At 38.8% G+C, this 25,786-nt stretch overlaps 1 protein-coding gene across 3 annotated transcripts in view; it reads right to left on the bottom strand.

Annotated features, from left to right (window-relative positions):
• Nucleotides 1-25,786, bottom strand: part of phkb (phosphorylase kinase, beta) — a 102,408-nt gene that overhangs the window by 58,945 nt on the left and 17,677 nt on the right. For all 3 annotated transcript variants that reach the window (XM_085155719.1, XM_085155709.1, XM_085155728.1), the window contains 8 exons: nt 23,432-23,570; nt 20,115-20,214; nt 15,544-15,651; nt 14,265-14,345; nt 11,499-11,614; nt 8,378-8,441; nt 5,123-5,218; nt 2,283-2,480 (listed from right to left, as the gene is read on the bottom strand). In XM_085155719.1, coding sequence (XP_085011845.1) covers nt 2,283-2,480; nt 5,123-5,218; nt 8,378-8,441; nt 11,499-11,614; nt 14,265-14,345; nt 15,544-15,651; nt 20,115-20,214; nt 23,432-23,570 — 902 coding nt within the window. The remainder of the gene's footprint in view (nt 1-2,282; nt 2,481-5,122; nt 5,219-8,377; nt 8,442-11,498; nt 11,615-14,264; nt 14,346-15,543; nt 15,652-20,114; nt 20,215-23,431; nt 23,571-25,786) is intronic.

Below are 25,786 nucleotides of genomic sequence, written 5' to 3'. Positions count from 1 at the left end.
TGCAGGGGAACCCGGCCTACCTGTGATTTCTTTCCTCCAGATAAAACGCAAACTGTGTCAGACACACTCAAAGCATTTCATTTTGTTGTGAGGTGGCTTATGACTCAAAAGAGGTAACGTTTTACTTACGGTATTGCTTTCCGACTATATTTGTAACGCTATTAATCAGCGAGGGTTCTGAAACTGGTAAATCGCTTTTTTTAATTCATTAATAAAAAAAAAATTAATGAATTAAAAAAATTAATTGGGTTTTACATTATGAAACGGTAACTGGCCAGAGGGTCTCCCACAACAAATCTAACTGCCTGCTGGTCAAACTAAGGGCAGGACGGAGCCTGAAGGAACTGAGGCATTAAACATTGTTTGATAATTCTTAGTCTTTAGAGTCTTTGTATCCTATTAGCCGCAGGATTAAACAAAGCTCATTTCAAAGTGGTTCAGAGTTGGAGCCCCATGAGTGCCCACTCTGACATATCAAGCAAGCACTTCCATCATCAGTGCCTTTTTAAATCTTATCTTCTCAGCCTCACCTTTTAGACAGAAAAGTCACCTTTTGTCACTACAAAGTGATGACTATCCTTTTTAATGAATCGTGAATGTATTACTGAATGTATCGTGAATCATATTACTGTCAGGTGACTCTTTCATTACATACAACCCTAATAGGTATAACTGATTAGGCCTTTTGAAACAGTCAGTTAGTGTTTCACTGCCAAACAGAAACTCCAGCATCTGTCTCTAAACTCACAGATCTCTGCTTTCTTAGCTAACACCTCTCTGAGCTCATTAATTCTAGCAGGCTAGCTCTCCAGGTAAAGTAATGATTTGTTTAGTATTAAGAGTCCAGCCTGCGATTCACTCATGGTATGCTTCTAAAGTGACTGCACTGTCATTTGGCCAGGATCACAGGGAATTCACTAAAGGACAATGAATGCCCGGTCATTCACATAGGTGTATATGCATGAGCATACACACTGATAAGGAACAACTCAGCCGCATACCCAGCGCACCCACACACACGCACGCTAAGATTTAGGGTGAAATACCTGGGGGATTAGGATGCGTGGAATGGGAGAGGCTAAGTCGCAGGCAGATCTCTTAGCATTATCATAAAAGGATGAAACCTTTGGAGGATTATGAATTTCGAAAACTTTTGAAATGTCAAGCACTTTCAAGCTGAACTTTTCCACATGTTATGCATTGCTAGCTGTGCTTCTCAGGTTTAGCATGTGGTTACTGGCAATTGAGTTCAACTCAGTTACATAAAACCTAGATTTTACACGCACACACACATACACTCGTCATTTTGTTCAGCTGCTAAATTGCTCACTAATAAAAAATAGCTAATCAGCCAATCACATGGCAGTAATGCGACACACTTCTGCATCCTGCAGCTCAAACTGAGCATCTGTATGGGGAAGAATGGTGATTTAAGTGATTCTGAACATGGCATGGTTTTTGGTGCCAGATGGGCTGGCCTAAGACTTTCAGAAACTGCTGATGTACATCTCCATGATTTACAAAGAGTGTTCCAAAAAGAGAAGAAATATTGCATATACATCAGTTCTCTGGGGGGTGAAAATGCCTTGCTGATGCCAGAAGTCTGAGGTGAATGACCAAACTAATTAGAGCTAACAATAAGACAACAGTAACTCAATTGCTTGTTATAGTCAAAGGTATGCACCTTAAGGTTAAATTCAAACTGGACTGTATACCTAATAAAGTATCATCCTTTAATTCTGTGACTAATTAGCTGCTATGGAACATGTGAGGCAGATTAAACAGAGGTGATAAGAACAGCGCAGACAATTTTAAAAGAGATAAAATAATAGAAAGGAGGTAAAACAAAAAAAGCAAAAGCAAAAAGAGATTAGGAATAACAAAAGAGAAAATTACTAAAGAAAATACTCAACAAAAATTATTACTCAACAATATATTTATGTAGAGTTTATAGAGCATTCGATGTATTTCTAAAATGTCACTGCTCGTAAATCTCTAACTGATCATTTTTTTTAATGGAAAGTCGGGTTAATTTTTTAGATTTTAGATTTGAAGCATATTATTCACAGATATAATTTTTATTTCAACTGCTACGCTAATGACCATCTTATAAAACCTGGAACAACAAGAAACATTTTGGATCACATTATCTTCTTTAGGAATATAGTCCATAATTTCTTCTTTGCATTGGCAAAATACAAATGAGCTATTTAAAATGAAACAAAAACTGTGGCTTTAATCCAAAGAAGAACAGAATATAGAGCGAAAACACGAGTACAAACCTTCATTTCAGCAGGTTTGTAGTAGCGGCGATTCTTGTCTTCGTTCGCGGTGCGGTAGCCGTCACGGAGGAAACGTTTGAAGCCATATTTGCCACGGAGCTTGCGGACAATCTTGTCAAGTGTCTGAGAGTAAAGAGCATCATCATCAACAGCAAACGCAGGATAGCTGATGGTTGGAAGTAAAGCTGCATCTGTGTTCTGCCGGAGACAAACAAACAAAAAAGATTTACAACAATTATGAACTACGTGAAACGTTTATGCCACATTTGCTATATACAATATATATTTCCAGACTGATATTTTTACTTCATTTTTTTTAAATATATATATTTTTAGCTAAATTTAGTGTTTGTGTAAAAATCCACTGGCATTTTAGGTCAGAGAAATATTTTGAAAATTCCACAGGGACCAAAACTTTTCCCGATGACTGCATCTCATAGTCACTTTGCATAACTTCTGAGTATAAAATGAGGAAAGCCAATTAGATAATTTATTGTACATCTATATATTCTACAGAAAGATTTATTAAACAGGCGTGAATGCCCATACGCGGTTTAGGAGTGAAAGTATCGGTTTATAAATAAAACACTACAGCACTGACTACATTTACATCCAGGCTATCGTTAGGAACGAATCTTGTTATCAGGCTTGACAAACCACTGTGACTGAGCATCTAATAGTCCTATTTTATTGTTTGGTTTACTCTATTAAGCAAGGGAAATGAAATCTATCAGGGCATAGCTTCACTGCAAACAGCTATGAATATTTAAAGTTTATTAATAGACGGCAGATTCCAAAAATCAAAGCCTTTCCATATCCTGTCTGAGCACTGGAATCTATAAAATAACTGCAGGGACAAGCGCTCTGACATGGCTATGAACTTGCTTGTCAGCCTGCTTAAGGACCAGATTTCTGTTCCGTTTTGATTTCTGCTGCTCTCCTTTGTAGCGCGTTGCTTTTTTATACTTTGCACATATCTCTGCAGCTCACAGAGGAGCCAGGTGTAGCTCTGTCTAGTCCTATTCATTTATATTCTTCAACTTCTTGTTACAACCCTAATCTACATGGTAACATCCTCAGCAGCTACAGCTGAGAAATCATATCAGCTTGCAACACACTCTGTGCAGGTATTGAATGTGTCTAGAATTGAATACTGGATTTCAATCTTTTGACATATTACATGACATAGTGATAATATATTGATATTTTGCATATCTTGACACAATCCTGCCAATTGTTGGTGTCTCCTGCACTCCTTCAGACTTCTTAACGTCAGTCTCCTATGTCTATAATGCCATTGCTGATCGTCTAATTACACTAATTTCCTCCCAGGCTGTTGGTGACTAGACAATTCTGGCTTACAAGTTCGACACACACGCACACACAGACACACAGCTGTAATGATTTAAGTGCCTGCGAGTGTTGGCGAGTAGGAAAGATTTTCCTCACGCTATCTTCTTTGAGCTTTACCTCTCTGCATCTCTATATCCAGCTTACTTTTGCCATTTCTTGTCAGTGGTGTACCATCAAGAGCTCAGGTACGGGCAGTGTAATGACTGCACCGTGAGGAACATACATTGTTGAATTGATATCTACTGACACACTGACATGAGTGCGTGGTCTGTTTGATGTGTGTAATTAACCTTATCTGACATATGCGTGACAGGCTACTATTTGGTAGAGACTACGCATACAGCTGCTTCTCTACACCATAAAAGAGCGTTGGGGGAAACGTTTGCGTCACGCTGTGAAACTGTGGATATTTTTCTAAGAACAAAGAGATCAGCTCACAGACAAAATGCAACATTTAAACAATGTTTTAATATTTATTCTAGTTCTAATATGATCAATTTAGACAAAATAACAAAAAGGAAATAAAAATACGATTCTTGATTTTTGAGTAAACTATTTTAAAAGATTGTTGCATTTTAGAGCAAAACGAAAGGTTACTTGATCACTGTTTTAACGATCACTGCAAGGCGGATATCATAAAAATACTGTGGGAGTTTTTTGCTCTGACTGCACATTCCTGTATGCTGGTTCAACATTTCTCTACAATAGTTAATAGTTTAAATATTTTTAAAAAATTGAGCAAATGCAAAGTGCTCACTGCGCTGGACTGACATTGTCATCCCAAGACCATGTACCGATTTGTCATAAGCCTTCAGTGAAATTCAGTTTACTGAGTTTGATTCAATTTGCAAGAACAGACACCTCAGAGCACTTCATATTGTACGATAAAAACTAATTAGAGTGAGAACTACAACAATCAGACGATCCCCTATGAAGCAAGCAATGGTGGGAAGAAAGAACCTCCCCCTTTCTCTGGAAGAGACTTCCAGCAGAACCAGGGTAAGGGTTTAGGGGTGAGGTAAAAGAGAGGAGAAAAAGGGAGAGAAAGGAGAAACAAGAATAAAACGCATAATGAAGAAGAAATGGTTACCAGAGAGAATCCTGACTACAACCCCAAGCTTTATCAAACAGAAACGTTTCAAGCCTAATTGTAGAAGTATGAGGGTGCCAGTATCTTAACTCCAAACTGTGAGCTGGTTCCACAGAAACGGGGATTGATAGTTGAAAGCACCGACTTAAGTTCATCCTACTTTTGGAAACTCTAGGAACCACAAAAAAGCCTGCATCTGCGAGTGAATGGCTCTACAAGATGTTTAAGATATGAAGCTGATAATATTTTGCAAATTTTAGAAGAAAAGCGCTCTATTGCACATATTGCTTTGTGCCGTTTCTGCCTTTTGTTACTTGTAAAATCTGTATGCTTTTCTTTGTTTTATTAAAATTATTTAGAAGATGTACACAGTCAATAAATTGATTGATGTACTCACATGGGAGCGAGACTCTCTGGGTAGTAGAGAGCAAAGGGTTTGCCTGTTCCTGTTGTGAGCATCCAGATCCACAAATATCACAGACCATGAGCAGCCCTGCAGCATAAAAGAAAAGCATCCAATTTACAGCTGAACAATTTGTGCTTCACAGTAACATATAGCTCTATACGTGCAAAACAACAAACGTACGCAAAGTCCTCCATTTGTCCAAAGAAATAAAAATAAATAAATAAATATGGAAATGCTTAAAATTATTTGGCTTCAAAGCCTCCGGTATTACACCTCCACACATCAAAACACTGTTTTGCTGTAAAACCAGGCAGATATATTTGGATTGTTCATGTTATTGAAGTGCAGTGTGGGAGTGCTTAAACAACAGCTAGTCATCCGATCACTTTAAAAGTCTCCCTGTACAAAAATGAAGCACTAGGCTACTACCACGATGCAGTTTGTCCATCCAGAGCACTTAAACACTTCCACGAGAGGAAGGGGGGGGAACATTTTGTGCTTTTTACTCAGTAAGAGAAGCAATCAAACCATTTTTCAGGTTCTAAAAAAAAAAAAAACAGTCCACTGCACTTCATCCATCCATCCATCAGCAGTGCTTATATGAAACCAAGTGGGCAATTCCCCCAAACTGCTAAGCAGTTTCTAATGCAAGTCAGATGCATTATGTATGAATATTGCCAATGTCGCGTTTTTTTATTTCTACAAAAAAAAAAAGAAAGAAAAAAACACATCTGGCCAGGGCTTTTAGTCAAATCAGCAAGCTTTCCTCTAGAAATTTACATAGTGCATACATAGTGAATTGCTAGCCACCAGTGTAGACAGCTGTGTGACAAGTTAATGAAAAAACCCACATAAGAAAACAGAGTGTTAGAAAAGCAACGTATAAAAACACTAACCCACAAAGCAAGCATGTAAAATTTGTGTTTTTGCCTTTTAGATTTGAGCCATTTTGTCTTCTTTTATTTAGTCACATTTTTTAAGCAGAAGCAGACAGTCCAACCAGCTTATCATGATAAGATAAGATAAGATAAGACTTTATTGATCCCACAACGGGGAAATTTTTGCGTCACCTCAGCTCAGGTACAGATATCAGAAGGAAATACAAAAATACAAATAAGTACAATCAATGAAAAAAAGTAAGATACACTATATACAATGGTAGCATACACAGTATGTGATTATGGATCTAGTTGGAAATATTGAAGACAAACTATATAGCTTGATATAGATATTGTACCACTACTATACTTTAACTACTACATTTTTCTATTTACTTCTTTTACAAAAAATAAAAAATAAGTTTGAACATGCACTGCATATTTGTAGCGTAATATCTCTTGCAACAGAACTAAGCAATAAAAAAACTAGGCAATGATTTAAGAGAAGACATAATCTGTAGAATACTCTCAGTGCAACAGCTCTGAGAGTATTTTTGAGCAGTGGATGCTGTTTTAAGGTTTTCTTCAAACAATCTTTGATTTTAGAAAACTAAGCACTGCTTGTTCCTTGTGCATCTATCACTATGCATCCTCATGAGTGATCTGAAGTAAATAAAAGAGAAAAGAATGAGTTGACTATAACCTGCAGTCTTTGATAGTCTTTGAAGGCAAATATCTGTCAATATAAATTATTTTCAGGTTTTTCTTTTTTATCCCCACTTCTCAATACAACCATCCTTCCACCTACTGTGAGGATTTGACTCACGCCTCTCAAAAAAACCACTGATGTCATTGGGATTTTTTATGGTCTGCTATGAACATTGATTGAATGTCAATTATTTAAAGCCCATTTTTTAAAGACACTATAATGATTTACTTTGAACTTTACCTTGGCACCACTTTCTATGCACTGATATATGTATGAAATACATTTAATTTACAGAAATATATCAAACTGGACTTTGTTAGGCGTGTGCTTGGCTCTGCTTTATCCCTGCTCTTGACACGGTGTAAATAAGGTGACAGTCCCTTGAGAGAAACTAGAATGTGTTGGGATTTGATTGTAGAGCCGTGTGTAAACAGCACTGTGAATTTAAAGACCGGCTTTAAAGTTGAAGGATTCTCCTCGTGTGAGATCAATTTTATCCGCCCAGTTCAATTTGTCACACCGAGAGGCTTCTATCATGCGTTCACAGTGTGACTTTGAGGGGGCTGTGGTGAGGGGTAGGGTGTGACTTTTCCAAAACTGAAGGATGCGTGTCTGTCCATGTAATACAAAGGCTAACTGTGATATACAGCCACAAGAGTGTGCAAAAGTATGATAGAAGAGTTAAGAGTGTACTGAATGTTCCGGTTTATGGCGTCGAGGGGAAGGAGCTACATTTGGTGCTTGAGGGATGAGCGTCAGCTGGGACATCAAGATTGATAGAGATCATTAATAAGCAACTGCAAAGCTTGTAGCATTCCCACAAAGGGGCACGAGACCGGCAGAGACAGGCGCACTCATTCTCTCTCATGTACAGAAGCCCCATACAGCATGGACCATAAAGCAACCACCTCTATAAATTGATTCTTTCAACAAGCTTGAGCTCAATGACAAAATCCATTTTCAGGCACAGTTAAATCCTTTATTTTGCAGATGTTCAGAAGAGAAACACAAACAGCAACTTTACGGTCATACCCGACAGCCACATACGATGAGAAGATAAACAGTCTGAGCTTAAATGGAGAGAACCGCCACACAAACCATTCTGGGCAAATACCCGAGTGAAGAAAATAAGAAGAAAAGATAATAAGAGAGGAAGCTTGCTAAGTGGAAGGCTTCATTTTCCAATCCATTAGCAGGTATAATGAATGACTCTGTTTTCTTCTCCTAAAAAAAATTTAATAAATAAATAAGAAACATATCCACTAATGGACTTTGCACACAGAAAAACAGCCTCTGAAATTTGGAGGGAAACCTGATTCAACTGTGGCCATCGATCACAGTCTGTAGAAGCACAAACAATTTGCTGAGACAAACACAAACATGCACAAACATACTTTCCTGATCAATCGTCCACTCAGAGAAGCAATCTTGCTACAGTGACAGCGGCACTAATTACACTGATGCTGTCTACCTGTAAATAAACTGCAGTTTTCTACTATTCAGGCTGGTCATCGGGGTGACATTGCACCCAGCTAGGATAACTAGAGATTTGAATGGGCTATAATGCAGTCTACTACCTGGTGGCACAGTTAGACAGGAGACAAATCAATGTGAGTTCAGAAGAGGTGGCAAAGTATAAGAAGTCAGGGAATCAAATACCTGGTTTCCAAACAGGTTGAATCCATTGATGGCCTCCAGTGCAGCTTTAGCAAGGCCCACAGAGCTGAAAAGACAAGAAACCGCAAACTTTCACCAAAACATACAATAAGCAAGTATAATTCAAACTGACATTGATCAGTTTAAGAATATATTATTTTTCATTCTTAAGAAAGCAGAAAAAATGATGCAACGTGAACCAAATGTGTTTTAAAAATGTCAAAAGTCCCCAAGGTTCACCAAAAAGCCTTCTGAATCACATTTGAATCTTAAATGGCTATCTGTTAGGATTCAATAAAGCTGAAGGCTCCTGAGATTGTGGTCTACTTTCGATAATGGATGATGGAGAGGAGAGAAAAAAAACATAGTGCATTTCACAGTGGCTGGCTACTGTGATTGCAATGCAGCCTAAATGTGAATCAATTTTACTGTCATTTTGTTTCCCTTTCTACCCTACCAAGATTTCCCTAGAAAAGAACAGAGAGGAGAAAGGGAAAAAAATGCAGGCTGACTGGTGGTAGATGTGCTGACATATTAAAAAGCATTAGTACAAATGATGGGAGGCTAATTTAGCCTCTAAAAGAGTTCTGCTGAAAGTAGTTTTGTGTAACACACAGAGATACACAAACACGCGCAAACTGACAGCAGTGGTCAGAAATCCTGACAGTACCTCATATGTACATAGAATGCTTTAAAGCTTTGTGGAACCCAGGGTGTTAAAAAAAGTGATGCTTGGAATCAGGACCAGAGTAAAATGATGATGCAACCATGTCGGTTGACAGGTGGAGATAAGGATTCGCATGATGAAAATATTGCTGCAGACTGTACAACAGTCTTCTGCTACTCTGAGAGTAGGTGTGTTTACATACAGTGGTTCAGTATTGATCCACACACACCGACTTTTCTTTACTTGATTAAAAATGGACAAACTCATTGTGATTCTGCAGTTGACAGAACCACCAACTGCTCAGGAACGATCCATTGGGAATCCTGTGAGCTTAGAGACATATTCGTGTTTCAAAGCCGGACGTGACAGTTGAGGAATGGTTCTAATATGGAGTTTGATTATTATACAGATCGTGTTTCCATGGAGCCATTCTGAATTGTTTAGTTTTTGGATACGCCATGGTAATTAATACAAAAGTACATATATAAGCCAACTCATTAACTGGGGGAATCCAAAAGCATAGAAACACGAGAAGACACAGCACTCAATACACTGAATTTGTTATCTTTTCTTGAGGACATCTTGACAGGCTGGTGCCAATAGCTCTGGATTGTTGGAGAAAGAAAAAAAAGACATGCTTTTCAGAGATAAGCAATAGCAGAAATTGAGGATCTTTATCAAGAAACCGAGCGAGGAGAGGAAGGCCGGTTTGACCTTGGATGATAAATCAGTTAGGGAAAACGTAACAAAAAGTCAGCACGGAATAGTGCTGGTGTTTGAACAGGTTGTTCCAAATCCTTATCTGCATGGAGGTTAACCATTCAGATGGCTGGTCCATTACATTTTCTTTTAATATAGGTTATTTACTTGCTGACTGACATTTTTTTTTAGCTACCAACTTGTGCTGATTTGACATTTCCATCAGTACACACTGACCCGACAAACGCCTCACTAGATCAAATAGACTTGATTATAAAGAAAAGCATTACATGTTCCCACATTTCTGCTGCTTCCTGCAGGAAATACAGTGTTTTTACATTTATTGTTTGGCGCTGATCTATTTATATGGACAGGAAAGAAAAAGAAGATTGAATAGATAAGAGTCCGTCTTGCTATAGTTAATGTTGTTTTCTCTATAAGCAAAAACCAATGACTGTTTCCTACAGTCATTGGCAAAAACCATTAGAATTTCACAATCTAGTGAATTAAAATATATAGATATTACAACTTGACTCAGAGCCTGGTTACTAAAAATCTGAAATAATTAGAGGTTTTGTAGTTAATTTCAAGAAGATGGAACACTCTACATCATTGTTGTTTTGTGTTGTGCTGCACTCACCGTCAGTGAGACAGAAACAGAGGGCCCAGGCAAATATGATTTGCAGTTACGTAAGAAGGAAACCAAAGTAATACTTTAGTAAAACTAAAAGATCTGTTTTAACGGGTGTATTTATAAAACTAGAAGAGTATCAAGGTAAAGTTTCTCTTGGCCCATGGAGCATTTAAGCACTGTAGCGTTTTTAAAAAAAAAACTGTTGTTTCTCTCTTGTGACTCATCAGTAGGCACCTCAGTTTACTGCTAAACCCACTGCTCAATCCCCAATTTAAAGCAACAGCTGCTTTAAAAAAAAAGGGTAAAAGAAAAAAAACATGAGCAGCTAAGGTGAGCACAGTGAAGAATTTACCAGCTAAAGAGTGACGCATTTCCCTCAGGTGTGGGTGGACAAGGTGGTGGAAGGTGACTCGATATTGGTCTACTCATCAGATACATACAAAAAATGACTCCAAATGCATCCTAATGCATTAGACGAGTGGATGTGTAAAATGGCAACTCTTAAGTGACACATTTAGCATATTAAATATATGTAAAATATATCCATCCATTCTCTTCCCTTTGTCCATATCAGGGCTGCGGGTGGCGCTGGAGCCTATCCCAGCTGTTTTAAAGCGAGATCCAGGGTAGAACCTGGACAAGTTGCCAGTCTGTCGCAGGGCTAACACACAGAGACAGACAACAATTCACACCGAAGGGCAATTTAGAATCACCAGTTAACCTAACCCCACAAACTGCATGTCTTCGGACTGTTGGAGGAAGGTGAAGTACCCGGAGAGAACCCACTCAGAAAGACCCCGGCCTGATGGTGGAAGTGAACTCGGGACCTTCTTGCTGTGAGACAACCGTGCTAATCATGAAATATGGGTTTGCTCTAAAAACATTTATTTTGAGTCTTTGACACATTCTCACATCTTTTTTCTGGTGTTACATCTTTCCCACAGACCTTATTTCAGGTATGTAACTTAAGAGTTTTAGGACTTTTGCAGCACCCTGCATACAGGACATATTCTGGCCAGTACTACAAAAGTGGTAAAAGTATAGAGAAAAGCAAAAGAAAGTTAAAAAAAAAATAAAAATGAGAGTGTGGAGAGAATTTTTTTGTGTGTTTTCTTTTTACTGACCTGGAATGCAGCTCAGTGCTGCCATTATTGTACTTGCTGCCTCTCTCCCACATGCCAAAGTCAGGTACCCTATATGCTCTTTCCACACAGAAAACCAGGTTCTGGATGAAGGAAACCTGCATGTAGAAAACAAACATACATGGGACAAAAATGCAACATACTGTGTTTATGCAACCTGCATACACAGAGTATACACACACACACACATGTATGCATAAACGGGGCAAGAGACAGAAGATGTGTCCAAAAAGAAAGTGGAATCGCAGTACATAATGTAAAATGCAGCTGTGCACGCACACACACACACACGCACACATATATATATATATATATAAATGAACGTCTGGATCCATTGATAGATGACCTTTGATACTGATCTGGGGTGATGAGTATAACTCTCTCATTACAAAGGTTACTAAGGTGAAAAAGAAAGCTGATTTCTAATCCATGCTCAAGGTGAAACCTTGGCTAGACTGTAATTAAACAGGATAGAGCACCAGTATGTGAAGCTAGAGCTTCGTTGCCTTGTCAGCTACCCATAACTATAAAGACACTAAATCAACACACTTTACAAATTCAACTTAAAACAAATGCCCCCCTTTAGATACAGGCTCTAAAAACTCATCAGTAGTGTTGTTGATTGCACCAAACATTACAGCGGCATCGAAATGTGTAAAATTGCAGTTAGCCGATTTCAGATGTTTCTAATAACTAGCATCTGGCCCACGCAGATTCCTGCAAAAATATACAGTATACATATAGGAAAAAAATCAACTAAAAAGTGAAACATATAATGTGCCAGCACACTGGTGTATGTGCTTGAGTGACGGTGGATTTAATCTAAAATAACAAAGTGGTGGAGGGAAATTGAGAGATGAGAGTAGAACAGCTGAAAGAGAAAGACAGAACCTGTGCAGGTCTTAAATAGGCCAGGCAGTGAGGATGGGCAGAGAAAGAGGGGGCAGAGCAGATGAGGCTGGGAAAGAGGGAAAGGTGTTTCCTGGGTCTCTTATTGGGGGGTTTTATGAGCAGAGTGATTAACGAGGGGAACTTTTTAGTATCTTAATGGTATCTTAATGAATGTTACTGCCCGTCGGCCAAATGAGCCCCTCTGTCTCCCTGCTGCTAGAAAACCATCCTGGCCAGTTCTGCTTTTTTTCCCTTTTTTTGTGGGGGGGGGCTGACTATTTGGGAACATGGGCACATTGGCAAAAGCACACTACATGTGCTTCTGCTTTTACCATGTGCCAGCAGTTCTCACATATACTCCTGTGTGGAAAAAAAAACACACCCCAGACATACAAACTGGCTAATGAGTCGCTCCATTTCATGCTGCATGAAACTGAAAATGGCATCTGGGAGGAGGTCGATAGTGTATCTTCTCAGAGGACATGCATCAGCCTTTCTATGCCACTCTAAGAAAAAAATATATACTGCAATGCAGCTTCCAGCTCAGTCAAGTGAACACCGATGGACTTCACAAGTAGTGACAGCCAACAGCAAACTAATAAACACTCTAATAATGTGATTAGTCCAAATGAAACACATTTCAAACAGTGTTCAGTGAGAAAGCTAATCTCAAACCCTTATGCTCAGTGCATCTGATGTTTGTTAATGTGCGATTGGGGGAGGCGTGCTTCGGTTTGTATTACACAACCTAATAAGCACTGTTTAACCATGCAAATTAAGGTTGCTGCACAAACAGGACTGCCCTCATAAAAGTTACATTGTCAATTTGCTTTGTTCAGAGTAAGAAATGGAGAAAAATGAGAGATGACTGGGTTGGGAGGTCTGTGTACGCTCACTAATTGGTTAGCGGTATAATGTTTCACCATGTCCTTACTTTCTTAAGATAAGCTCAATTTAGTAAACAAATGGATTCCTTTACCAGGGGCACAAATTTCACTGCTCTGTGGCGGTAAGTAAAGCTGAGCAGGCTGTAAAAACTAACAGAATTAATGACGTTCCAAATACTCCTGCGGGCCACATAATAAACAGCACAGTGTGTAAACTTAACAGCCAAGTTGCCTTCTTGTTTTATTTAGAGCCAAACATAAAAAAGGCACAAAAAAAATGACACCAACAGATAAATCAAACTACAAGAGACCGTTCAGCTTTACAGTAATAGAGGGCTGGTGTGTTGCCAAACACAACGTTACCGGTTCGATTCTCAGGAGGCTATTTAAGCTTCCACAATGAAATCATCTAAACGTTTCTCTGCTGAAAGTCAACTGAGCGGCTCAGCAAGAGCATAAATGTGAGCCAAGCTATAAAAGTGAGATACTGTCCCCTGATCCCGCATTTGTGTTGGCTCTAGGATATCTGTAGGGGATTTAGGCTATATCTAACTGGCTTTAGAGACCCTTTGGTCTTACTTTACAGCAGCTAGCTCAACCTTCAGAAGGTAGCATCAGATTACTTAGATCATTTAAACTATATCGTGGTGTATTTTAGAATAAATGCAGAATTTCACAAAAAAAAAATTCCAAAGATTAGAGAAGCTGGGAGATCTTTTAAAATACAACATTGCCATAGATGCACAGCACCATGGAAAATCTACAAAGTGATAAAATGTAACAAAATAAACTCTGTAGTTATTTTTCATGCAGTTTATAATCATAATCAGTACATTTAACCTTGACGGCAAGTGAGACCAGAGATTGACACTATTTGCTTCTGCTTCACAGTTTAGAAAATGTAGCGATAAACAGACCAACATTTAGATCCTAATATTCAAAACTGCAGTCATTTTAACGCCGTGTTTACCTCGTCGGTGTTGAAAATGATCTGCAGATCCGAGCAGATCATCTCCACCAAGTACAGCAGGAATAAAGAAACGGCATCGATCTGTAGAGGTGACAGAGGGAAGTAGAGTGGATAAGATGCCATCAAAGCAATTACTATCATTTGCACATACACCGTATAATAACTTCATACTTAGAAATTTGCCTTCAATTTCTCGCACAGTGCAGAGAATGAGACATGACTTTACAGCAGCTATTAAACTTTTGACATTGGAAATCATCAACAATGGTGAAGTTGCTGGAAAAAATAGAATAATCAATAAATAAGTTATTACCTCTTTTACATTTTTGAATGTTTTTGCTCCCCTCACAGGCAACTAACCTTGCAGCTTTATTTCGATTTCTCTCTCTCTCTCTCTCTCTAGCTCTCTTGATGTATTGGCCACCCTTCACTAGAAATGCCTTCTCCATTCAAATGCTACACACCAAACTGACCTCTGTTAATACCACTGATAGAGGAACAAGCCGTTTTAGTGCCAATTTAGTGCACAAGCACTTCTCGGAGAAAGTCATTTTTCTGAGCGTCTATGCATGCCAGGCAGAGGGGCTGAGGAAATGAGACATTTTAATGGAAACCCCACCCCCACTCAAAACACTTGAAACAAAACCTGTCACAAAGAGATTGATTGTCTATTTTATTCATCCTGTTGTTCATTCATCTTTAGCAAGGTTCAATTACTACGGACCCTCTTCTCGGACCTCATTTTTTCCTAAAGTTATATTAAATATGTCAGCGGTCTCCAACCTTTTTTGCGCCACGGACCGGTTTATGCCCGACAATATTTTTACGGACCGGCCTTTAAGGTGTCGCGGATAAATACAACAAAATAAAACTAGTACCGGTAACGAAAAAAAGAAAATTTATTCATAACACACGTGAAAAGACCCAGGAAAACAGAGTAAACGATAAAAACGATAACAAAATAACGCTGAAAACCGATAAAAACCCTGAAAACTATACATTTCACACCTGAGCCTCAACTTTCGCGGCCCGGTACCAAACGACTCATGGACCGCTACCGGTCCGAGGCCCGGGGGTTGGGGACCGCTGAAATATGTGACACAAAATAAAATACCAGGGTGGCAAATTTTACTCTATATTTTTTACAATATACAGTAAAACCCCTAGGTAAAACACACACATCAAACACACAGGTGTATGCACGAAGAATTCAATTTAAACGCTCTTTTTTTCATTTGGTAGTTGCCCCATTTTTTCACTTGTCTGCTTGCTGGCTGACCTGCAGGTGGTGGTAGTCGCCGTGCAAGTAAACCTCATCTCCGGTGTCCACATGGAATACAGAGTGCAGACACTTTGAGGGGCTAGGATCCTGTTTAAACTCCTCCACCTAACAGAGATGCACAGAGAGAGAAAAAGAGAGAGAGATGAAAGGGTGAAAAAAAGGTCCAGGGTAAAGGGAGGGAGAGAGAAAATCAAAGGGAGAGACATCCATGGCCCCACAGAGGTTACTAGAAGAAACTCTAGCTATACTAGAGTAGCCTTCAACAAATTCAAAAACATATCAACCGAAACCTTTTGAGTCAAACATGGTGATGAGCTTTCTTTACACACTGTAATGTCTGTATGTCTCTTATGGTTGCACTGCTTAAGGCAGAGATGGCACCTCCTCTCCTCTCTAATTCTATATATGTCAATTCTAGCAAATCAAATTCAATGCTGCTTCTTGTTTCTCTATCCTCTTCTGTCCATTCTTCTCTTTCCCCCACGTCAACTTGTCACGACAGATTCCCACATCCCCGGGATTTCTTTTTTCCAACTGTGGTTTTCTATAATTTTCTCAGGCATCTTGAGATAACTGCTGTGAATGGGAAAAAAATGAAATTACACTTCACTTCCTTTCAGCATGTTTGTTTTTTATATTTAATCTGTCAAACTGAACTTCTTTTACTGCATTCACTTTTGCTGACCCATCAACTTCCAGAGTTTTTTCCTGGCTCCAAAGGCTGAAGGGTGATCAGAATGTAAGCATAATTGGTCTGCATATAGTTAAGGCAAAAACTTGAGTCTTACTTAACAGAAGTCAGTGGATTTCCACATCTGGCTCCTTTGTCTTAGGCCATTTAAATGTCTGTCTTTGTTTGTTTGTCTTTTTGCCTCCTCCATTTCAATTGCCACTTCAGCTTATTCTAGCTTTATTTGCAGCTTTTTCACTTCAGTTAGTCTTGCTGCTTAAATTTAATCAGCTACTTAAATCTTAACCACCATCTGCCTGCACTGTTTTTTCAATCCATGCACTTCAATCTATTATACCCATACAAATATGATTCAAAAGGTTTAAAGAAACTAACATTTAACATTTTTAAACCGTTTCAAAACAGTTAAATGTTTACAATCCTGGCTGCAAGAGTTCATCCCCACTCCAGTCATACATGCTGCACATAATCTGTTCTTTTGTTTTGGTTTTTAATAAAATAACCTGATAAAGAGTGAAGAGTTTAATCAGGGAACAACGCCACACGCAGATACACGTTACAGTACAAACATCTCTGCTCGGGACCACATAAGGGCCAGATTATGGCGACCGAAATGATAACACTGTTTAAAACAAGACATGTACAACATTTTAGTTGTGCTTTGTCCTCGGTGGTTTGTTGATGGCTTCGCATGTGTTTGCTTCATCGACTCCACTACACACCAAATCACAGATGGGCCGCCTGTCCTGTCGCACAGTTATAAATAATTGGCCCTTTGTCCCATTTTCACCTCCTTCGTTTCTTTTCTCTACTGCTCTCTCTATCATTAAATCCCTCGTTGTTGTCTCCATTTTTTTCTACTTCCTACCTTCTTTCTTACTTCTAGCTCTCTATCTACTGTACTTTACACTATGAGCTCTTTTATTTGGGTTCTTTTGTCCCCTCCCACCTTTCCCCCCCCCCCCCTCTTTATTTTGCTACATAGTCAGGTCATAGTGGAGACACGCTGTCCCACTTTCACATAAACTGCTCCATTTCTTGCCATCCCATAGTGAGTAATGCTTATGTGCGTATGTGTACAGAATAAGAGGGGTTGCTGTTGTTTATGTTTCTATAAAACTTGCTTTTGTGTAGTGGTCTCCCTGATTCTTGCTCCTGCAGAGCCACAGTGTCAAGTGGCTCCACTCTTGGGATATTTGAAGAGGCCCCTGATCTTGCTTATTGTTTCAAGTGCTGCAATGCGCCAATATGGGCTTCAATTTAGCAAACTACTTCAACGCCTGCTGTTTTAACAGTCCACTTTCATGCACTTATTTTCCATCTTTAGCTACGCACAAAACTCTTGCATCTCATCAAGTCAATTAACTGCAATTTCTTATCATTTCTCACTGAAAAGGAAATGACTTTCATTTTCAAAACCAAGTCATGTTAAAGGGATACAGTGAGCTCAATAACTGTTTAGATCATAGGTGTCAAACTCTGGCCCGCGGGCCAAATTTGGCCCGTAGCCTAATTACATTTGGCCCGCGAAGCCATACAAAATTACTGTTCGAGCTGGCCTGCTGGTATTATACAGTTCATGTACTGCTAATACTACAATTCCCAGAATGTTCTGCTGGTGTTTTGGCGCGTCAGTCATGACAGGACCCATTAGCACCCTCTCCTCTGTTGACCATAGTCATAGCAACCATGCAAATACTGCCATGCTACCTATCCCAAAATGGCAAAAACAAAGGCAGAAAACAGGAGCTTTCTGGACAGGTGGAAGAATATGATGAAAATTTCATAAATGATAAAATGATAAAATTTAATTCAAACACAATTTTTATTTAAGAAATGAATTCCACTGATGTGTTATTTAATTGGAATTTCGATTTTGCATGTGTGCAATATTAAGTTATATATATATATACGTTCATATAAGTTATATATATATTGTTTAGTATTAAGCTTTGCTTGTTCCACACTCAGTTTTTCAGCAAAACTTGTTTGAGTCCATAAGAAAAGATTCCTTTGGATTTTTTTCCAATGAATATTAATGTTAGCCTGCTACTTTGATCCAGTTTTGAATTTTGGCCCACTGTGTATTTCAGTTTGACAACCCTGGTTTAGATGATCACGACTAAATGGTCAGCTCACGTTTTTACGCTTAGATCTGTGACCATATCCCTGAATTGATCAATGTTTTGGTCTCTTCAGGCAGTGTAACAAGCCGTATACAAAAACACTGACTTATTGGCCTATTTAGTGTCCCAGCAGCCACTGGCACATAATTAGCATTTGGAGCACAGTAAAAAAAAATTATAAAAAACAAAAAAACAAAAGTAAAGTTGCAGGGTCCTGAACTAACAAAAAATGACTCAAAATATGCTAAAGAAATAGATGTTGGATTAGCAATAATGGTAATTCCTCCACAGCATTGACAGTTATTGCAAATCCCTGAATAGCTGTTGTTGCTGCTGCTAAGGGTGGCCCAACCAGTCATCAGGTTTAGGGGGCAATCACTTTTTCCACACGGGGCCATCTAGAGTTTTTTATTTCTTAATCATAAAGAACTTCATTTACACCACTGTATGTACGTATTAAGGATAGGGATGTCACAGGAACACAAGAAGGCCGGTGTTAGTTAAATATAGAAATGGAAAAGAGTGTTGTTTGCAGCCTTAATAAGCCTGGACAGTGAGTTCCTCTGTTGCATATATAAAAATTTGTATTAGCAAATATTGTTCTGGATCATAACGCTGCCTGAATTTCAATGCAAATCAGCATAAAAGCAGGACATCTATATAGCATGTTGTATCTGTTGTTCACTAGCTCTGTTTCATGAGTTTCTCCTGCAGTATTGTCCAATTCCTTGAGGAAAACACACAAGTATTATATTTATTTATTTGTTATAATTAAGTTTAAGCACCTCAGGACATTGTTTAAAGATACAGAAATTGATTATTTGAAGGAAGAGAAAAGATCTGGTGACATTTTAAACAATGTATTTTAAGGATTAATATTTTTATTATCATTGTTATCATCAGTAATCTGAATACCTTTGTATTCAGTACGAACAGAGCTGTTTTAAATAACCATAAACAGCCACCTCATTTGTTTATCAATGGCAAAGGTAGAATTTTTTTCCTTTAAGAAAACTGTAATTGTTAAATAAAAGATATCCTTTTCTTCCTCATACACTATCTTATCTAATCAGTGGGGCACAGCTGCGGTATTTGCTCTGTGATATTTGCCCTGCAGTGCCCCCATGTCACAGTTTCCATAAAAATGCCATGTACTTCGTAAGCGTTGGTGACGGGGCCATAACGAAAGCTGTTCTGTGTAATTAACTGTGTAAACGCAGCTTTGTAATTAAGACACAGAAACTCTCTCCCCTAAATTGGATCGTCAAGGTCGAGGCAAGATGAAAGAGGATGTCTTTCAACGGTGCACACCATATACGTGCAGATACACAGGGACGCAGCAGGCTGCTCTATTAAAAAATATGCTCAACGAGGAAAAAAATAAATATTCAGGAGACATATCTGGCTTTTCTTTGAATACATAACACGGTTTGCCATTTTTTCCCCTCATTCACAGCCTACTCTACACATTCATCAGTTTTCAGTAGAGGTGGCGTGAAATTTTCCTCCTTCGGAGCAAAAGTCATTGGAAATTAGGAGACTGCTGGTTATTAAGCCCTCGGGACGAAATCAGCTGGCTCCTTTTGTTATTTGTTGTGATATGAAAGAGGAACCAGATGTGTCCAAGGCTGTAGCACTAAGAGGCTTTGATGAGCAGGAATATACCTTTGATCTGCAACGCAGTGTGTAATTTTGGGGGTGTTTTTATGCAAACACGCAGAAGCTGTACTGAGCCAGGATAAAGCACTCACCTTATCGGCCTGTCTCATGTAACAGTAGAGAATTCCTCTCATGCACTTGATGGCAGAATGTTCCAACTCGTGAGTTCGTCCCATGTCATCATCAATGCGTCTGAATGGCAGGAAACAAAGGCCGAACACATGAAGACAAACTGTCACCTACAGCAAATCCTTTTGTTTTAAAAATGGCAAATATTACTAACTGGGCCTCAGAGTCACAGTTGGTCTTTTGGTCAGTATTCTTACTCCTTAAATGTGCGAAAGTAACAGCAGCGATCTCACAACTTAATATGAAGGACAAGTTTTCCGAGGCAAAAAAAGTCCAAGTAGTCAGAAGATCTGATACATTGTAGAACTGTCTAAACTGTTATTTTATTCAAATAAAATATGAGTGAAAGAGAAGCAGAACAGCAGAACCAGCTTAATAAATAATACATAAATAATGGTAAATAATAAGTCTTTAATTCCTTCCTACCTTTTGGTCAAGCTATTTTGTTCCCAGGTTTAAGCAAATAACAAATAATAAATAACCTGCTGAACCCTTTTTGGGGTAAGAAAGATAAAAAAAAAATAAATAAATAAATGAATCAGGTTTAGGTTGATATAACCCAGATCAAGCCAAACTTTTGCATTCATTAAGCTAGAAATGTTTGCCTAGCCCATATTTCATCAATAGGATTGTGGATCCATCCTAAATATTATTGTGATACAGAGAACTACCATGTGATTTTGACATTGACAACACAAATCCTGATCTGATGAGGACTGGAAGAGTAGTAATGGTCAATCATTTTGTTCCATTAAAGCTGTCAGTTGGCCAGGACTGCTGAGAAGATCAAACTGCTTAACCCAAGACTAAATACAATGGTTGTCTGGCTGTTTCAGTTACCTATAGCTATGAAATAATGATCATACTGTGAACTGTGATTTTTCTTTCTCTTTAGACTTTCCTACACGTAGTACTGATTTTGAAGTATATTAGCCATCAGTGCTGATAAACCAACAGAAGCTCTTAACAATTTACACAATTCACATTTAATAGTGAATGCAAATTAACAAGAAAAAGAATGAATGCACTATAGAAAAATGCATTCAAATTGCAGGGAAACAATTCAGCTTTAAATTCAATCTGTTAGGTATAGAAAAGAAAACTTTTGAAAGTCCTGAAATGAATACTGGTAGTGAAATGCCACTTTGTTCCTCAGTTGCAGCGACCACAGTGCGAATCAGCTCATTCTTTCTGAGGCTGGCAGATGTCTGATGTGTTTGACAAAGGTCAAGCTAGTAATGACTCTGGCTAACAACAAAGGAAAGCTAAGCCACTGATGTTATACTTGTTTAAAATTTCCGAGGTACACAATGCATTAATGACTGCCTTCAAGACATGACCCCGTGCATCAGAACTGACTGCATGGACTTGTTAGTTAGAGGAAATTTTCACTAGAGCTACCCGTGTCATTAACAAGAAAACGTATATAACAAATAGAAAAAGCGAGCAGGCAAAACTGCGGATAAAAGCTATCATGTTTCCTTAAAATAGAAGTTTGTGGTAACTCCAACTGCCAGTCTTGTCATTGACTCTCACACACACATACTCAAACACACACAGCATCTGGGTGTGAAGTAAGTAATGGCACTATCCAAGCCTGTCAGATGAGAATCGTCTTAATTAAATCCCAGTGACAATTCTAATAGGAGGCAGCCATGACTGATGACTGGGATCTGCCTCTGGTCACATCACTGCAGTACACTCTATTTTTACCCCGCTCTTTCCCTCCGTCTTCCCCCTCCATCTAGTTTCCTCTCTGCCTCTCTCGCCATCTTCCACTTCTTCTTCTCTATTGTGAACCCTGACCAGCTTAAATCTCCCCTCTACCACTCCCGCATCTCCACTTTCACTCTTTCTTCTCGTATACCTCCCCTTTCCAATTCTGCCTCCTTCCTCTTTATCTTTTTGCCCCCCCCACCCTTCTTCTGTGCCCTGTTACAAGCTCATTTTGTGGAAGTGCTCTTTCCTTAAGAGGAATTTGGGCATCAACACAGGGGAACATTGATAAAGGGGTTTGGTGGCCCCAGTGAAATTTTGAAATGTTCTTCTAGAAGTAATAACCCCTATGTCGTTAAAAAGCAAAGCCTCCAAATGACAGAGGCAGATTAAAGATGAGGGTCAGTAAGCATGAAAACCTGTGAAGCCAATGTAACTGGGGCTTTTTGGTCAGCTTTCATATAATGCCCTGCAAACTGAGCTGTCCATCTATTTTAGTATTTCTTTTACACCAGCGTTGCTGTGATGCTGAAAAAAGGCAATACATAAGACTGGTTTTTCAGCTACTCCTGAGTTTATGGGTCAGTGGCATATTCAGAAGCACAACATGCTGCAACCATCTATCACTATATAACAGCAAGAAGGACCTCTGCCCACAAGAAACTGGACTCACTGCAATAACCATCTGTGTTTATGACCTCCGCCTCCACTACTCACCATGAATTTAGATTTCAGTTTGAGATACTCTCACAACAGTAATCGAAGAGTTCTTTTAAAAAGTCTAACTGAACATAAACAAACATGAGTTCTAAGTTTTTAACTTGTACAGATCACTAGCTGTTTACCCATATTCTATGATTGCACCAATTACAGACCCTGCACCCTCTAGCTTGTTGGGTTGGGTGTGTGAAAAGATATATTTTTTGGAAATGCATTTAATATTTTCAGCTATATTTTATTCTATTTTTAAGAACTGCTTATCATGGTCATGCATACTGAGGGGTTGGTTTTGCTTAGTAATGTTATAAAGAAGATGTATATCATATGATTGACAGCTGCCATTTGAGTGAAGTACTTCCCTCTGCAGTTCCGGGTGTCCCTTCGTTTAATTTTTTGGAAATACAGCTTGCAAGCTACCAAAAAGCTTCCAATTTATGTAAGGAAACTAGCTAATATGTTGACTGCAAGCTAGACAACTAACAGTGACACTTTTTCTTTTTTTTATCTAGAAACTTGTAAGCGTGTGTTGAGCTTCCATAAAACTCCAAGAACATCCAGAAATTTCAAGGATTGTGTGCACTTGTTAGTACAACTGGGCTTATCTTGGAGCCACACTCACCCACAAACACGTACATGTTGGTAATCTGCCTAACAGCTTTGGTCAAGTTGAGCTTTCTATGAGTTTTGTAACACAATTTTAGGTAAAAAGTACTATCTTTAGCACACAGCTAAGGTGCCAGCTTCCTAAGTCCACACAAATTTTGGAAAAAGACATATTGCGTATTTATAAACAAACATATATTACACAGTTTATTTTGCATGTGTGTGCATTTTGCATACTAACCGATATGCCATTGCCAAGGCCCAGGCACTGGCAGCACAGTACAGAGAGTCCCGGACCTTTGCCTCTTTGCAGGTAGAGCATGTTTTTACTGGGAACAGACCAGTGGTGGGACTCTGGTAGTTCAAAATAGTTGTCTTGACTAAAAAGACACAAAAAGGATAGAGACAGACAGAAGAAGTGGTGGGTTAATAGTTGAAAAACTGGAAATGTTGTCATCTGCTCACAGCTAAGTAGTTGAAAGGCCAGTGAAGAAAGCGCCTGTTTTCTAGGCTGTAAAGTATTTTCCTGCAGCTCTTTGTTACGAATATCAAAAGCATCTCGTTCTAACTTAATTAGGTGGTAAATCAAGAATCAACAGAGTAAAATCACCAGTTGGAAAATACAAAAATGAAATTTAAAAAAAACACACACCCCTCCCCCCCCCCAATAAGATTCTGTTTAAAGCACAATAAACAAATCAGATAAATGTAATAAATAAGTATAAGATGAGAGAGAGAGAGCACTATGCGCCTCACAGCTTCAATGTCAGGGATGGGGGAATAGTGGACCTCCCAGCTTCAGCGTCATATAGAGGAGCCCAGAGCAAACCCAGCAGCAAGCCTTAAAATAAGGCTATAAATATAAATATAAAAAAATCCAAAATAGCTGCAGCAATCTAAGGAGAGTGGGTAACCAGAGTTTTACAACTTAAAGAAATTCTGCACTTGTGAGCAATTGTTGCAGAGAATCACCACATTACCAATGACTGTGACGCTTTTCATATGTTTTACTGTTAATAAATAATTTAATTTTATTTATATATAACTTTTTAAGATTGTAATGCACTTCAATAGATTCTTACAATATTAAAATACAATTGAATAAAAAACAACCCATAATACACAAAAATATTATTCAAATGGCTGATAGATCTGGATAGGTGCATTTTCAGCTGCTTTTTTTTTTTTTAAAAAAGGAGCCACAGAGTCAAGGGTGCAAAGAGAGAGAGGTGAACTGCTCCATAGTTTTGGCACAAATGTTTGAAAGGCAAAATCCCCTTTATTTTTTAGATCGGTACGTGGAATCACCAGAAGACCACTATCAGCAGACCGAAGGAAGAAGCAGCTCGATGATGTAAGTGGGGGCCTCTCCACATCAGGCCATGAAAGTAAGAGTCAAGATTTTAAATTGAGATCTGAAACTAAATGGAAGCCGGCGCAGACTCTTTAACAATGGGGTGATATGAGAGAATTTGTGAGTGCGAGTTAAAAGCCTTGCAGCAGCATTTTGGACAGCTTGAAGGCAATTTAAAGAAGCCTTCAATATTATAATCAAGAGGCATTGAAGGCATAAAAAAGCATCTCCAATTTACCTTTAGAGACTACGGAGCCCCGCAGGGGACATGGGAGAAAAAAAAAATTAAGACGGACTTTTGCGAGATCTCGCAAAACAAACTCGAGATCTCGCAAAAGTTTAATTCCAACAATGGCGGCAGCTACTTAGTTGTAATATTACTCTTTCTGGGTCACAAAATACACTTTTAAGATATTTTGAGGCGTGAATGTAGTTGTGTAAACGTCAGATACCTGCTCGGTTTACAAGACATCACATATTTGCAAAAGTGCTCCGACGTTTTCAGAGATCTGACACCCACTAGCTCGAAGCTAACGGGAGGTCGAGACCTACTACAGCCGGGAGGAACACCGCTTTCCCGGCACATCGTGCCTCGACCTCCCGGTCGGCTTCGAGCTGGCGGCCGCCGAAGAATGCGGCTAAAACTTTTGCGAGATCTCGCAAAAGTCCGTCTTAATTTTTTTTTTCTCCCATGTCCCCTGCGGGGCTCTGTAAGAGACAACAGTCCTGAGTTTAGCAATATTTCTTAAGTAAAGAAAGCAATAGCAGGTCATAGACTTGATGTAAACATGAAAAGTCAAAAATTGATTAAAAATTAACCCAAGATTTGAAGCTGTAGCTTTTACAGTGGATGAGAAAGATCCCAAATGATGTCTAGTTTGGGGCTTAATGCTCTCTGGAGCCAGAATTTAACACTCATCCAACCATTAATTTCCTTAAGAAGTTCCATTAGAATGGATACTTTGTATACATCTGCATACAGATGATAGGAAATGGATTTCAAACTAATTATAATATGGCCTTGTGGCAGAATATACCAGTTAAACAACAAGGGACTTAAGATAGATCCTTGCGGAACGCTGCATGATAATCTAGCTACAGCTGACCAAAAGTTTCCCACTGACATCAAAAGTGTTCTATCCGCAGAAATGAATTGAACGACCCCAAGATGGAGCTAGACATCCCTATCATGTGATTTAAGCGGTGGATTAAGATTTGATTATCAACGGTACTGAAGGCTGA

Source organism: Neolamprologus multifasciatus, chromosome 1 (genome assembly GCF_963576455.1).
Source record: "Neolamprologus multifasciatus chromosome 1, fNeoMul1.2, whole genome shotgun sequence".
Lineage (NCBI taxonomy): Eukaryota > Metazoa > Chordata > Actinopteri > Cichliformes > Cichlidae > Neolamprologus > Neolamprologus multifasciatus.
Note: the sequence above shows the minus strand (reverse complement) of the source record. Positions and strands in the feature narration are given on the sequence as shown.